General features: G+C 36.2%; 1 protein-coding gene across 1 annotated transcript; it reads right to left on the bottom strand.

Annotated features, from left to right (window-relative positions):
* Positions 1-1430: 1430 nt before the first annotated feature.
* On the bottom strand, positions 1431-15040 carry LOC112518076 (receptor-like serine/threonine-protein kinase ALE2). Its single transcript, XM_025125645.1, has 9 exons — positions 14583-15040; positions 12487-12576; positions 11096-11203; positions 10920-11024; positions 7124-7492; positions 6772-7035; positions 6079-6468; positions 4154-4394; positions 1431-2314 (listed from the first exon to the last, which is right to left on the bottom strand). The coding sequence occupies exons 1-9, from the start codon at positions 14650-14652 to the stop codon at positions 1606-1608; spliced, it is 2346 nt and encodes a 781-aa protein (XP_024981413.1). The 5' UTR covers positions 14653-15040; the 3' UTR covers positions 1431-1605.
* Between the last annotated feature and the right edge of the window lie 1714 nt (positions 15041-16754).

Genomic DNA, 16754 nt, shown 5'->3' with positions numbered 1-16754 from the left:
AAATTAAACTCGGAAAATGAAATTCATTTCTAGTTTCGTTACCTATCATTTTTTTAATTTTCATTCATCTGCTTGAATTAAACAGTCCCTTAATTTTGGTAAAAAGAAAATAATCGTTTAATTACATTTTTATTATTAGCAATCATCATAAAATATTAATAATCGTAAAATTCATTGTTTACGGTGGTGTCCGATTGGTTTGAGCTCGAGATCTAAAGGTTAAAAGTGTCTGGAGTTCTCAGGTTTGAATTCAAGGTGAAATTAAAATCCCCTTGTGGCCACGGATATTCAAATGCAGTGACTCCGGACTACCCGTGAAACAGGTGGTCGCGCTGAAATAGTCGGCTCACGTAACGGATTGGATATCCGGTTAATAAAAAAAATTCATTGTTTATTTAGTCATTTGGTCATTTTACGACATTACATTTTTCATATAAAATACAAATTACGCACTTCCAGAGTCTATTTAAAAAAATCAATTTTCAAAGAAATTGTAACTATCATATTACGATTTGGGATTACGTGAGATCAGCTTGTTTTCGTGAGACTCATAATATCACTTTTTTACAATTGAAACTTCACAACAAAATGCTGTGAAAATAACATTCACAATGTTTTTGCTGTGAACCTGTGAAAGTTCGGTTTTTTTTACTTTCACAATGTTTTACTGTGAAATTTCAAGTGTAAAAAAAGTGGTCTCACAAAAGCAGACTAGTCTCACATAAACCTAACCTATCATATTACATTATAGCTAAGAGATTCGAATTAAGCTACGAAGAGGAACATTAGATAATACCATATAAGGAGCAGATTCCGTTAAGAACCCCATTTTTATCATGAATTCGGGAATCATCTAGAACGCAATACGTATCTAAGACATTTATCATGAATGTTGTAAAAGAGTCGCATCCATTATTCATGATGAATATAAACCTATGGCCCGTTCTAGGTGTGTCATGGTTTGTAATGGAAATGGAAATGCGGTTCTCAACATCAAACTTTCCTCTACCATGGAAATGCGGTTCAAGTCATGGTGTGTGGAACAGGCGCCCCGTGTGGCAAACCAAGCCACGGTGCAAGGAAACCAAGCAACGTTGCGAGAAACCGGCTAGCCATGGTACAAGGGAATTTTCTCGTTTGATCCAAATGTGTATTGCCACAAACTGTGTGCATCCTGATAGCGTGTTGTTGATTACGCGCTTAAACGTCATTCATTTTTAGCACTAAATGATTTGACAGGTGAGTTGTTATACACTCCTTAGCAATACTGATTTCAAACAGTAAAAATTTAAAAGCCAAGACAAAGTAAAAATAGATTTAACCAAAATCAACCATGGTAAAAAAGGGTTTTAAACAAAGGGAAACAAAATTGATCAGAAATCAACATATACAGACAACACACCTACAATTGTATTGTAATTAAATCAAGATTGTCAAAAACTACAAATCTCCCTTCTTTTTTCTCCATATATAATATCATCAAACTCACATCATTTCATACAACCCGAAAGCAATCCCGAAACCCTATCGGTCATCGACCCACTTCCCACGATGGCGTTTCGGTTATGTACACTTAAAAAAAACAACGAACACTCTTTTCGGTTTCTAGAAAGAAGCTTCACTCCAAAACGGCTTCAAAAGGAGTCCACCATGTTCACTCATGCTTCCTTTTGATCTGTAAAACAACGGTTTGCTCCGAACCGTCCTTAGTGGGCCCGACCTGTTCCCATGACTGATGGGTAGACCGGCATCAAAGCTCGAAGCTGAAAACGGTCGGTTTTCTAAATCTTCAAGTGGGCCGGAGCTATAATCCATTGTTATGAATGAAGAAGCTTGACCGTAGGTCAAGCGTGGCGTTGCACCGCCACCTGCGTTCCACCAACTGCTGTCGGAAGGGGCGTGATCGTGATCTCCCTTGAAGTCCGACTCTACCACCGATGAATCTCGTTGAGTGGTGCTGTCCCCACATACCTCATCTTTATCGTTGTATATGAGCTTTAAGGCTTGGACCACTTCACCCATGAAAGGTCTTTGGGTTACCTCAGGGTGCACACACATGGAAGCTATCGCAGCCACTTTTGCCATGTCATCGAAGTCGTACATCCCGGACAAAGTGGGGTCCACCAACTGCTGCAGGCCTTCTCGGCTCATGAGAAGTGGGCGAGCCCACGTCACGAGGTTTTCTTCACCGGGAGGTTGTGACATGTCAACCGGCTTTCGTCCGGATAGAAGCTCCAACAACACGACCCCGTAACTATAAACGTCACTTTTGACTAGTAGATGCCCAGTCATGGCATATTCAGGGGCAACATAACTGCAAATACACAGTAAGTGATTTGTAAGATAACTAAAGATTTCCAGGAGGGTTGTTTAAATCTTTTTGGAGGCCCGGTTATACCTATACCAAGACTATAAATCGACTAGACGAGTAATAAATAAAACAAAATTATAAACGTTCATACCATATATTATATTAAGAGTCTCACAAATTAAAACAACAACAATGCCTTAAGATGACAATTTAATGTATGAAAATCACTTAAACACTTAAATAGAATCATTTTTCTACATTTTGCAAAACCTGGAATCGGGAATTGCAAAATTGGCTAAAAGAGTGAAAGCCTAAAACATTATAATGGGGTTGAAAGTTAAAACATATATAATCTGGTAAAGGCTAATGGGACTCGCAGCTTATTCAATCAACTGTACATGATTGTTTAGTTGTGACTTAATGATATAGAGAGTGGCTTATTCAGTAAGCTTYTAGGGGGAGCTTTATGCAAAAAGCCAAGTTTTTTTTTCCAAACTTCTATATAATCTGGTAAAGGCTAATGGGACTCGCAGCTTATTCAATCAACTGTACATGATTGTTTGGTTGTGACTTAATGATATAGAGAGTGGCTTATTCAGTAAGCTTCTAGGGGGAGCTTTATGCAAATAGCCAAGTTTTTTTTTCCAAACTTGCCCCTCCCAATTAAAAAACACGCTCCTTACATCTATTAAAAGATCCTCCAAACAAAAACCTTCCAAATCTATACAGACAGATTAATCCACACAGACAGCTTTATGCATACAGGTGTTGATGGAAAACTAACCAAACAGCCCTTTAACACATATAATTGGGCCCCAAAACTTTTGGGGTTTAGGGTTTTGGGGGCCCTTTCTCATATCTCAGATTGGAACACCCTCAGGCACGACCCTAATTTCCAAGGAGGTAAAAGACTATCAACAATCACACCACAATGTGGTCGGTCGTCACTCAAATGGTGCTGCTTTTTCTGGTAATTAGGGGTGTTCGGGCCAGCTTGCAGGCACCTAGACTAATCCCATCGGGCCACGGAATTTGCTTTAATTCCCATTTTCAGTTAGGCAAAATGCATTACACTGGGCCATATTTAGTTCCCTTTTTCACTTGGGAAAAATGCATTAAAATTTGCTTTAGTTCCCATTTAGTGTAACAAATAATTTTTTTCCTCAATGTAATAAAGTTCCACAATATCCTATTGAATGTAATAAAGTTTCAAAACCCTATTTAATGTAACGAAGTTTCAAATTTTCCTACTTTTTACCATTTTGCCTGATAACCTGCTAATCTTGTAAGTTGTAACATTTAACAACATGAATGTCAAGTTCATTATAACCCTTCCATAAACCTTTCATAAATGGGTGTTCACATCATCAAATCTTACGAGATCAGCATACTACCGGTTAAAATGGGTAAGAAATTGGAAATTTGAAACTTTGTTACTGAGAAAAAAATCTCTTCGTTGCATTGAATAGAAACTAAGGAACCGTTTACAAAATGCTTACCAGGTAAGTGCTTACCGTGTCACTTACCTTACGGGTAAGCATGACAATGACCTACAATCTTATCCGGTAAAGGCATAGCAAGAACTGAGAATCTTACCCAGTAAGTGAGGGAGGAGACTGCTTACCAGGTAAAAGACACTTATCAACAACTCGTTTTGATTACCAAGCATGTTACTCAATAAGGTAAGTGAGGGTGGAACATTTGCGGGTAAGCACTTACCCGATAAACATAGGTCTCATTTTAATATATGTTATCCTTTTCATTTTGATAAATAAACACAGGTCTCATTTCCAAGTGTGTATCAATAAGTTAATACAGTAGCATATTTGAAAGAAGACGTACCCGAAAGTTCCCATGACACGGGTAGAAATATGACTACTCCCTTCTGTAGCTTCTCTTGCTAACCCAAAATCTGATACCTTGGGAGTGAAGTCGTCTTCTAGCAAAACATTGCTTGCCTTAAAGTCACGATGAATTACACGGGGATTAGAATCTTCATGAAGATAAGCCAATCCTCTTGCTGCACCAAGAGCAATCTTCAACCGAGCATCCCAGTCAAGAGGTCCGTTCTCCTTATCCACATCTGCAAAATCCACATAATTGACGAAGTTTCTCAACCTCTTCCATTATATATTTGAAAGAATATGCCACACTGTTCAAATTTCAGAAGCAGGACGAATGCAAAACTCCTTGCGAAAACTAAATGACTTGGGCCTATCTGGTTGAAAACATTTAAAGTATTGGTTTTCAAACTTGTGATATTCCTATTACTCCCCGTTCCCAAAATAAGTGTCCATGTTTCTATTTTAGTTTGTCCCAAAATAAGCATCCACTTTCAAAAGTAGGGGGTCGTTTACTAAAAGCTTACCTGGTAAGCACTTACCATGTCACTTTACCTTACCGGATGGGCATTGCAATGACCAAGAATCTTACCCGGTAAGAGCGATGGCAAGGGAAGAGAGTCTTACCCAGTAAGCGAGTGTGACGACTCTTACCCAGTAAGCGCTTACCGGATAAATTGTTGCATATGAAGTTTTTACTTTTTAATGGATTAGAATCTTACCGAGTAAGGTAAGTGAGAGTGTTCTTTTACCTGTAAGCATTTAGATTAATGGCCCCTAAGTGCCTACTTTTCAATTCTACCCTTAACTATGAGATGGAGATATTCATTACTTCTGTTATTAAGGGTAAAATTGTCATCTAGTTAAGTAAAAAGTGTAAAAACTACATATTTTTCTAAAAATAAGCACCTTTTTCATTGTGGCATTTATTTTGGGAAAAAGTAAGTAAAATTTTTGAGAAAAACACACAGAGGATCATAAATACCACATGATAAACATCAGCATTTTGCCAAGTAACAAACATTTGATGAGCAAAAGTTGAAAATAATGCATGGCACCCTGAAGGATAGAAGCTCAAAATTTATTGAAGTTCAACAAGACAGGACTTTTGTGCTTTACAAGGTTTGCACCAAACACCCCCTTATCATGGAAGGGCAGTATAGTAATTTGATGATGCTTTCGTTTGCAGCATCCTTTACTTGTCTGGTCCATAATGAAACAACATTTGATTTCTGAGAGTTGTATGTGAATTGGTATATTTCTAAGAGCATCCTACAATAGGCTAGTTGGAATTTGTGAATATATGATTTTGAGGTTTGGGCATAAAAAAATTCTCATAAAGAAAACAAATACATAGAAACAAACAAAACTAGCCCAGCATATCACACCCGAAGGTGGCTCATTTTTTAATTGAGTAAATTACTATTTTCGACCTCTGGTTTGGTAATAATTTCCATTTTCGTCCATGTGGTTTAGAAATTGCGATTTTAGTCCCTATGGTTTGCAATTTATTGCTATTTTTGTCCCTGGACAAATTCCAACCTGTAAGTACAAGGGACCAAAACAATAAAGAATGGTAAACCACAGGGACCAAAACAATAAAGAATTGTAAATCATAAGAACGAAAATAGCAATGAATTACAAACCATAGGGATAAAAACCGTAATTTCTAAACCACAGGAACGAAAATCATAATTTTTTTAACAAACCACAGGGACAAAAAACGTAATTTACTCCTTTTTTTTGGGGGGGGGGGGGTATGCAGACCTGGTCTCTGCTCTTATAGTGTAGAGCAGTTGTTTCCGTGAAGACCCCGGGTTTGTGAGAAGGGTGCAAAATAAAAAGATAAAAACAGCGTAGAAACGGAACCATATATCGAAGGCATGCCGGCTACATTAATAGATTGTTTCGGGATAATTGACATACCATGCAAATGAGACTCAACACTGCCATTTGGAACAAGCTCATAAACTAAGCAGCGTGTGCGCCCTTCAATGCATATGCCAATCAATTTAACAAGGTTGCGATGATGCAACCGGCTTAGCATCTCAACTTCCGCAATGAACTCACGATCTCCGTTCTGATTATTATCTCTATTGAGCAATTTCACAGCAACTTCAGCTCCATCTTCCATGATCCCATGATAAACACATCCGAAACCTCCTTCACCCAAGATTTTTCTTGAGCTAAATCTTTCAGTGGCCTTGTCAAGCTCAGCTAGTGTGAACGTTTTCACAGAGAGGATGGAAGTAGGCATGCCAGAGCCTACAGACAATGTGGAGTTTGATGGATCACTTGACAACCTTGCTCCAATTCCTGCAAAAAAAATCATAAAAACTAGACGTTCATAAAAGTTACAACAAAATAACTTTAAGCTTGAGATTCATAGAAATCTAAAAACGCTAATTTGACACACTAACTCAAACTAGAACTGCAGTTTAAATCGACTTGTCTATCCGCCACTTCGCCCAACAAAGATTAACATAATAAAATTCAAAAAGAACAACCGGTGTTCAAATTGATCAGAAAGTACAACACTAGATAGTGTACATAGAATAATGGAAGAGGAACTAGAAAGTAAAAACGATTTCTACTGAAATCCAACAGATATAGACTTACCACGTCTCTTGGTAGTTGGGATAGTAAAAACAGGGCCAACGGCATTTGATTTACCAATTTTCCTGTACTTTAAGAAAACAGAGATTGCTGCACAGAAAACAACCAAGAGTACTACTGCAGACAAGGTAATTACGAAAATGGTTTTAGGGTTCATCTTCTGACTTTTTTCTACAAAAGTTGCAGTGATGGGATTTTGTCGATTTCCAGGACTCCCACTTGGTCCGCTCCCAGGGTGATCTCCATATGGTGGAGAAGAAGGAAGCCCTGACGATGATTTTATATAATTAGAACAAAGTTAAACCAAAACATTAAAACATGACAACAGGAACCGTAAAAGAGATTGCAGCTTTACCTGGATAAGTAATATATACCACCTCATAATCTCCAAAAAGGGTTCTATTCAAAGAGAGCTTCTTCCGCCAAAATCTATCATAAGTGAGTAAAGCCGTCATATTATCAAATTTCTCTCCCAGTGGAACCAAATTTATATCAACTGCAGTTCGTTCTTGATCTTGACTATCAGCACTGGCACCTGTTATGACCACTTGACTCTGTGTTAGGTATGTGCCTGTTGCAATCTCAATCTCTAGCTCACTCACAACGGGAAATACAGCGTAGACAGATACTTGTAAAAGCAATCTGACTTTCATTGGAAAAACACAACCGCAAGGTGACCCAATGGGAGTCGAAGTGAGTGGTTCCAAACAGGTTTGGTCACAACCTGTCAGATATAAAAATCAAAGACAGTTAGTTAAAAATTGGTAAGGATGTCCAAGGAAGATACAGAAAGTATGTAGCAATGCTGGACAAAGTTCCAGGCTGAGAAGTTCAGCAACTTTGTGATGATGAGTGGTGCTTAGTGACTCGGGTGTTGCATATTTGGGCTTCTACATGGTGTTGCATGACAAAAATGTAGCCTTCCAATTGATGCAGGCACAAAGCACTTAGCCATGGTTGTTTCCTTTTGCTTGGTCTTGTTTGCTCCAAATTCTGCCTTGGATTTCACATTAAGCATTGAAACGAATGTGCATCTAGTCTATGACAATTGATAATATCCATTACTTCAATGATAGATTCTTTTGATATTTTTATTTTCATTATCCAATTGCTGGCATTGCTTTTCTGGTCTGAGTTCATTTTCTCAGAGATTAATACATCTCTCTTTCTCTCATCAGTAGATCTCAATCTCATATGGATAAATATTGAAAGAACTGCTTTACAGCAATGGCATTGGATGGACTGTAGCTCATGGATGTTCAGGGACTAACCTTTGAGAATCTTGCAATAAGCTACAATACCAGGTCACCGAACAATTTTTCATCCTACATAAACTCGGACCTGGCATAGGTTGGGACTATAGTCCGCACATGTTGCTTCAGGATGGGATTTATTTTGATTTTTTCTTATTTGAAGTATATAATAATATTTATATACAGCAAAAGGAACTCACACACTCCCCACCTTTGGTGAGGTTGGAACCCTTGACCTCTAGGAAGGTTGAGTTACCGAATACCGCTAGGCCAGAAGCCCTTTGGTGAACGAGATTTTTCTCCAAAATCCCATATGCCTTTTTATGCATTTTTAGCAATGACAATGCTGTCTTGTGGCCACTAAATACACCAATGATACCTTGTCATATTGTTTTCACACCCAAATAGATCTATGTTAATTCTAGTCTCTAGAAGGTTTTTGGTTGCCTAAGCACTCGTGATTAATGTTAATGTTAGTGTGACTTCTTCCATTTTAGAAGTTAACAATTCTAATGCAAATATGTAACTGTGTTTTAGTTACCAACTTCTTCTGTTTTGATTTCAACAATTTAAACATGCTCCATACCAATCTTCCTTGGGAGCAAGCAATCTGTGTCGACTGCAGGGTGCAGCACATGTAGTTGTTTGTGATTGCTAGCGTCAAAATACTAGTTAGGGGCTGTTTGGTTGGTTTTCTATTAGGTTTTGCATGGATAAAGTTGTCTGTGTGGATTAGTCTGTCTGTATAGATTGGAAAGGTTTTTCTTGGAAGGGTTTTGTCATAGATTGGAGGAGCGTGTTCTTTAATTGGGATGGGCAGGTTCCGGAAAAACTCGGCTGCTCATTAAGCTGCTAAGTGCTAACAAAAAGTCCCTTAATCATGCTTGAATATCATTTACTTTCATATTTTAGTTTTCCATATTTTCTTCATCTCAAATTTGGAAATGGTGCACACTGCAGCAAGCACTGCACACCATGGGTCATTATTTGGGTTTACACCATTGTCTGTGGCATGCACCACTTGCAAGGATTAAGAGATCAACTCAGATGGTGAGAAATGCATAGAAATTAAAAAAGCAAGTTCCTAAAGGGGAAAGATTGAAGATGATCAACAGGAACAAATGTAGCCCCATAAATGTATGCCAAAAGTAATTGGGAATTACCATCTAGCCATGTCCATAATTGGTTTAGAATATAAATTATGTCTCATACTCTTATCATAAAACAGTTTCCAGATTGGTGATATATCTCCTGCAAGTAGACTCGATGGATTGCTAATTTATTTAGATTAAATTCCTCCTTCCTAATGTTACTTTTTCATTCTCTTGTGCTTCCTATGCCCTACTAAGTTCAATCATTCAACTAGATCTGCAATTGGCTTAATCATATTGTAGGTGATTGTGATTGCTCCATAGAACTTCTTTACTCTGGCCATCACTGGTGGTTAAGTGACTCAAATCAGATTTTACCCCAACTCATAAGTCATCCTGGTTAAGTTTCCCAGTTTGACAAGTTCATCCTATCCCATGATTATTAGATTTAATAATGTGAGTCAACAACCCCCTAAAATTTTGATACTAATGTAATGGTAGTAGTAACACACACACACACACATATATATACATATATATATATATGTGTGTGTGTTGGAAAATTCAACATTGATGTAGTTCACTCCAGCTGACAGTATTGTCCTGAAAGACGGTCCGTCCCACACCAAATCCTGAGAGTTTACGCGTCTCTCATGGTTCATCATCATATACAGATTTGTCTGCTTGCACATGCATACCCTTGTGCACAACTCCTGATGCCACATTCCATACTTGGATGTTATAGATAAAATATTGCCAACTGCTTCCTCCTTTTCCCCATTCAAATGATTTCCTTGGTGAAAAAATTTAAATACAAATGTGCTTGAAATATAAAGTTCGACTAATACATATAGATCAAATCCTACGCCCCTAATGATGTACAAATTATCGCACGTAAATAATGTATAAATAGTAATGTTTTTCCAAATACAACTCAACTGAAGTTAACAGTAAATCCACTAGGAGGAATTGGCTTCCATAATTGACTAATGGATATTAGTTAACATGTTACATTCCTTGTGATTTCAGAAACATATGATTTCGCGAAGCAAATGATGTGGTCCCTGCTAGTCGATTGGCATTCTGTTTGAAACTTAATCACCATCGTGTTAGGGAATCTCCTTTGTATAGGCAAATAGGATTTTACTTTTGATTATATAACTTTTACCCTAGACTTTTACCTTATTTTGTTTCCTTATGTGGAACTGTGTGTAAACTAATTAGTGGCCACATGGATAGAAAGGTTTCTTGTGGGTATTTAGTTAAGTCAATAACTAATGATTAATAAAACAACCCAACATTCTCTTGAGTGATACAAGTATATTGGTCTATCAATAACTAGAATGCTTACCTTTTCTGGTTTATATCTATACATGTACAAATTATTTTTAAAAAAGTTGAAACAAGTTTATGAGTCGAGTTCATTCAAGATTCAACAGATTAGTGATACTGATAATTTTGACAAATTGGCAACCATGATGATAACTAAGGGAATAAAACATTTGTCCAGCCAAATATTTGAAAGTACAAAGCTTGGACCCTAAAATAAGACTGGATGAGATCAAAAATAAATCCAGCATCCTTTAAAACATCACAGAGACACATGAAAACAATGGTAGAATTTAAAAAATAAAACCTTCAAAACATATATAAATGCAACATTCAGTGCTTGTGATGAAGGGCTTTTGCTCTTAACCTTTAGTATGGAAATGCATAGTTATACTCCAATAGTCTATCATTATGATATATGAATGATACATGCAAAATAATAGTTGCAGCGAGATGGGTAAATAATAGATACTCGTACCTGGTATGGGGGACGGGGATGGAGAAACTGCACGAGTGATCATCCCATGACGATAATGATGGCGATGTCGCCTAGAGCTGCCGACAGTAGGACTAGCAACAGGGCCTGGATGTTTTATATGATTAGAAGAGCATTCAACTACAATAGCTCATAATGCACATGCAACTTGCAAATACCTTGAATTGTTGGAGAAGGAGCAGGCACGATTGAAGGCTGCATGAAGGGCTCGCGTGGATGTGATGTTATAGATGGAATAACTGACGCACTCATTGACATTAACCTCACTGAAAACAGAAGAGAAGAGATATTTTCCACTAAGAGGTATATATATCCTAACACCAAATTTGTTCATGAAAACAACTTCACGGGGAAAAAACATTGTCAACGAAAATGCAACAAAGCTAAAAAAACGAACCGTCTTTCAGAAAATAACAAGCACGAAATCATAAAGCATCAGATGATATTCAGTACGAACAATAAAATTTGAACACAAAGTAGAAATATAAGTGCATAGCTATGAATCTTTATGATTGAATTGATCAAAATATAGAAATAGGCCAACTCTTTCAGTTGCACGCCTGACCTTACAATGCTACCCAGATAAAAGGTCAAATTCAGCAGGGCTTCAATATTTGTGAGCAAGTTTGGAGCAGAAGCACTAATCAACCATCTCAAAAAGGAGTATCCATCTTATTTGAATTTACATATAAAAAAATGGCAAGTTTTTGGTGATGCAAATGTACATCAGAATACTAGGGTGTCAGATACATACGGTAGCATGTACTCCTCAAGTCCAATGATTATCCWYGCTTTAAGAGAACAAAGACATGATTTTAAATTGATTCATTATTGAAACAAGCAGGCAGATACTTTGTTCACATCAAAAGATTGCAAATGCTCCATCACTTATGCTGAGCACATATCACTTGACTTTGGTAGCATGACAATTCCATTTTGCATTCTGATCTCTTGTGCTATTTTAGTTGATTTTTTATTTTAAGAAAATGTTCGCTCGTGTGAACATTTTACAAAGTACTATTATTAATTACACATGCACGTTACTGCTCTGAAAAGTTCAGTATATTAATCAGTGAAGCATACAGTTTGCAACACATACGGGTTCGAATACCTTGCTCAACAAGATAGCCAACATGTGGATTACGTAAATGTTATAAGTAAGTAATTACCCTAAAGGATAAAAATTGATTTTAAATTAGCAAGCATTCACAAATACAAACTATACCTTTGAGCCATTATGGAAAGCTAACAAATACCCAACACATCATTGGCTATTCTTCCGTATGCCATAATTAATATTGGCATAAAGTATCTAATGCAAACTTTACTTCATTCACCTTAAAGTTCTCCCCAATTTACACAACCAATAAATTGATAATTTGATATATGCATGTAATTCACTTTGCAATAAGAGGTGATTCAGCATCAGAGGTCCATTCGTTGAGCAGATTGATACAAGATGGAATAGATACAAAAATGAGCCAATGGTTACAGTTCCATTCTTGCAATCTTAATATCTCCATCTCCAAAGAAGACATGAAATCCATACCTTTGAGATGTTCAAAACCATTTTTCCTCACTAACAAAGGTTGGCTTGACAGCAGGGAAGGAGACAATTTGATATTCAGAAAAGAAATGCCTGGAGAGGAAGTAGACAAACTTCCGCAGTCAGAGGATATAACATACAAGCATCATCCTTGTGATCAAATCAAGAATAAGAAGGTCAAGCTACAAGAAATATCAAAATTTATCTTTCACAAAGATTGCTCATCAATATCAAGGCAGGTAGATAATTCAAAATAGTTAACAGGAATCCGTAATAGACAGCTTTTTGCATTCTTCATCAGAAAGGAAGTATTAATTTACAGGAACTAATTTTGACTCTTGTTTATACAACCTGTTTTAACTAATAGTTAGTGCAAGAATATTAGATAAGTAGCAACCAGAAAAAGCTGGCTGGAGGTGGATCTGGTTTTATGAAAATCTACGAGATCTGTTAAAACGTGAAAGGTAAGAGCCTTGACATGATTAGCAGACTGGTTTTCCTTTATAAATCTTCACCATAACACTTCTGAAGCCTGAATCATACGTGGAAAGGAGTGCGCAGAGTGGAAATACATCAAAACTTTCCTTTTATGTTTTCAACACATAATGGATTAGTAAACAATAATAATATTCAACACTAGTTTTATTATAGCAACCACGATATGCCCATAAATGGTTTCAACATATGAAGGGACATCATTGTAAATTGGTTTTACGTATATAAAATGGAAGAGAAGCGATTGATGATTGCTATTACAATGCAACTTCTTCAGGCTAGTGTGGGAAAAGTTAAGACTTCAAATTTCCCGTTAGCATGAGTCTGTACTCTGTAGCAGCAAAAGTTGCATAATATCCAGAAGTGAAAAAACTCGAAGAGAGAGACCTTGAATCAAACAGGGTAGTTTCATTGGGACCTGGATCAAAGTTGACTCTTTTGGTATTTTAGAGAGCTACCCGGCTCCGGTAAAAGATTATATGACTTTATGAGGTTAGAAGTTCAAGCCCTTTTGATTTTCCTTTCCTAGTTTGTGTAATATGTGCACACAACAAAGAAGCAAAAACGCACACATACATTAACTATTGTGGTATATCACCATGCATTCCACAGATGCATGGTGCACTTTTCTTTTAGTTATATGCATGCCAACATTTTATGCATAGTAAATTACTTTGGATTTCTAAGGTAACAAAATTTCGTCGCCATACCAAATTAACATACTCGCTGGATTCTGGATATTGCTATCATGCTGTGTAAAAAAGGATATGGCAGCAAGCACACATAAATTTGAGAGCATGGTTTGCATATAACAACCTTTTGGGACATCAAAAATTAAACATTCTCAAAGTGATTTTTTTCACTATCCCAAATCAAAAGCAATTCTTCAACATCAACATCCCTACATAAAAAGTACATTCTTAAGAACCTCCAAATTACTTTCAGTAATCCAACTCTCCAAGAATAAAAGACGGGTACAATAATATCACATGGCAATAGTGATGTTAATATACAATCAGTGGGTTAAGACGATGCTCTATATTCAATTGACAACACTGATCACCCTATAGTGGTATTTGACCATTAAAAAAATTAATATTCCTGTTCCAAGAAGCTGCACTTTGACTCTGAAAGTCAAAAGGGTTTCTGTTGCAATTCAAAATTGATATTAAATTTCAGACCACTGGAATCAGTTGCTAACTACATAAGTCCTCATAACAAGTCAAGTATCACAGCCTACGGTTATGATATTAGTAAATTACAAATGCAATAGATACCAATTTTGCATTCTAGCCATTAGGTTGACATCAAACTGCAGCCTTATTCTTGTTTAAGGAAAAGGGGTTTCGGAAGAGAATATACGATTTCCGTAATAAGCAGGTTCCCGCAAAACGTGCAATAAGGACATATAATTCTATGAAAACAAACAAGTCGCCATTTCTATTGAGAGATTATCAATCAACAAGTTCATAATTTTCTATACACACATTTAACAATTATTTTTTGCAATTTTCCATCAATGCAATTCATCTAAGGATGAGGCAAAGTATAAAACCCTAAACAATTTATTAAAAAAAAACACAAATCAACTTTAGCCTCATTACCGTAACAAACTGTAGGAGAGCCGAGAGTGAGAAGAGGAAACACAAACAACAGCATCAAAGTACTTGGCATCTTGGAAGCAAACACATAAACACCATTGTCAAAACATTAAAGCTTGAATTAACAATGCAACACTGGACTCCAAGCTAGGGTTTTGCTCCTGGAGTAATTTCCGCCGACAAAACTCTCCCTCAACTCCTTCAACGAAACGTAAATACACCATCATTAACTATCTCCCACAGCAAAAATCAACTAAAAAACAAGCTCAAATACCGCAATGTAGATCCATAAACTGCGGCGAAGATCAGCAGCAAAGGCGTTGTAGATACAGAAACCGAGTGAACTACAAGAATCTAGTGAGAGAAAACTGAAGTTAGAGTTAGATCTTGAAGGAACAAAAAAGAAGAGGGATTTCAAGTGTGTGTTTGTGTGTGAGAGAGAAAGATGAAGAACTTATGACAGCATTTGAGCTGCAAGAGGATGGAGAAGAAACAGGGGAGCTGGAAAGGGTGAAAGGGGTGGTCTGCGCGTGAAGTGGGGTCGTTTTATTATTGCACGCTCCAGCTTTAGAAGAGTACATAACGAGTGTTTGGTTCACGCGCTTTATATAGACGCGTGTAACATACTACTGAAAAAGAAAGAATAGAAGTCTCCTTTTTGTTTTTGGGATAAGTTGTTAATTCGCCTTTTACAATGTTTTTTTGTTTTTTCATGTATTTATATATATTATTTTGTCCACGTTTTATTTTATTTTTTTAAAAACAAAAAGTTTAGATAAATTTTTTAAGATAAACAGAAAAAAAAAATGTAAATTAAAAGACTGTTTGACAGTTGCTGAATAATTAAACAGTATTCGATAAAAAGATTTTTATAATATAATACAAAATAAAATATATGAGTTTGTTTATTAATTTCTTAACCGATTACCTGAATACTTAAATATTTATAATTTTACATTTTAGGTATTAAAATAAAAGTTTTGAAATTATGTTATTCAAAATAGGAATAAAGTTAAAATATTTTACCAAAAATAAAAATCAAATTAAAATACGTTACATTTTTATATAATTTATTTTTTTTCTTAATTGCATTGAATACCTTATACATCCTAAAAGATAAAAACATTAAAGAATAATTTTCCAAACAAAACAATGTAATTTAATATTAAAAATCCAAATAAAGTATTTGTTTTTCTTATAGAATATTTTTGGGATTTGGTACAGTTTTTAAATGAATTTTTAATACAACGTGACACGTCATAAATAAAATGTTTATTAGGAATGGAAAAAAATCGAAACCGATTGTGAAAATCGAAAATTGGAATTTTTGGGCCGGGCTTAGAAACATCTTATCAGGGACGAGGCGGAGATCAGGAACAAATTTGGGGATTTTAACAGGGACGGTGATCATAAGGCTCACGAAAAAATCTAGTTTATTTGTTTAATCATGAAATCGTGATAGTTGTATGATGTTTGAATTTCTGTTTATTTTTATATTATAATTTAATACATTGTTTGTAATTGATTCAATCATATTTAAGACATTTAAATTTTCATCTTTAAAAAATTGTAATTTACTTTTAGTTGTGACAATTAACATATTGTAATTTTTTTAAGTTGGTTCAGGTTGTAGATTTAGATCCGGTTATAACCAACGGTGATCGGAAAAAAGTGGATTGTTACCCTTAACGGGTTCCCCAACAGGGATCGGAGAAACCGCGGGGACCCGATGGGGATCCCCGCTAAGATCCTCGACGGGGATCGGGGCGGTTATGGGGACGGTTTTAGTTATCGGTTTCGGGGACGGGGATACCAATAACCGTCTCGTTGCCATTCCTAATGTTCATGTTCAGATGGTGACATTAACAAAATGTTTTATAAAAATCAGATATGTTAAGGTGTCAGATTTATAAAGAAAAAGTATGTTACCAACGTTAAGTATTGAGTTGATAATCAACAAGTTTATCAGTAATACACGTTAATTGCATATATTGGTACAATGGTACATAATTTTTTAATACCATACTAGTACCGTGTTAATTGTATATGATATTACCCTATTATTTCGATGGTCCGATACGCTTGTCAGTTTGTTGTCCATGGGCCATCATCAGGATCGTCAAGGGCCCAGTTATTGGTATCTATGTCCCTGAAACCGATAACCAAAATTGTCAC

Source organism: Cynara cardunculus (genome assembly GCF_001531365.2).
Source record: "Cynara cardunculus var. scolymus isolate 2C chromosome LG 9, CcrdV1, whole genome shotgun sequence".
In the NCBI taxonomy this organism is placed as follows: Eukaryota; Viridiplantae; Streptophyta; class Magnoliopsida; order Asterales; family Asteraceae; genus Cynara; species Cynara cardunculus.
This window is presented reverse-complemented; position numbering and strand designations above follow the sequence as displayed.

Bases quoted from the DNA above. Each gene is read 5' to 3' on its own strand.
- LOC112518076 (XM_025125645.1), bottom strand. From the start codon at position 14,652: ATGCCAAGTACTTTGATGCTGTTGTTTGTGTTTCCTCTTCTCACTCTC. The intron at 12,577-14,582 runs GTAATGAGGCTA...CTTCCTCTCCAG, and splicing joins CTCTCCTACAGTTTGTTACG to GCATTTCTTTTCTGAATATC. The intron at 6,469-6,771 runs GTAAGTCTATAT...TTTTTTTTGCAG, and splicing joins CCCAACTACCAAGAGACGTG to GAATTGGAGCAAGGTTGTCA.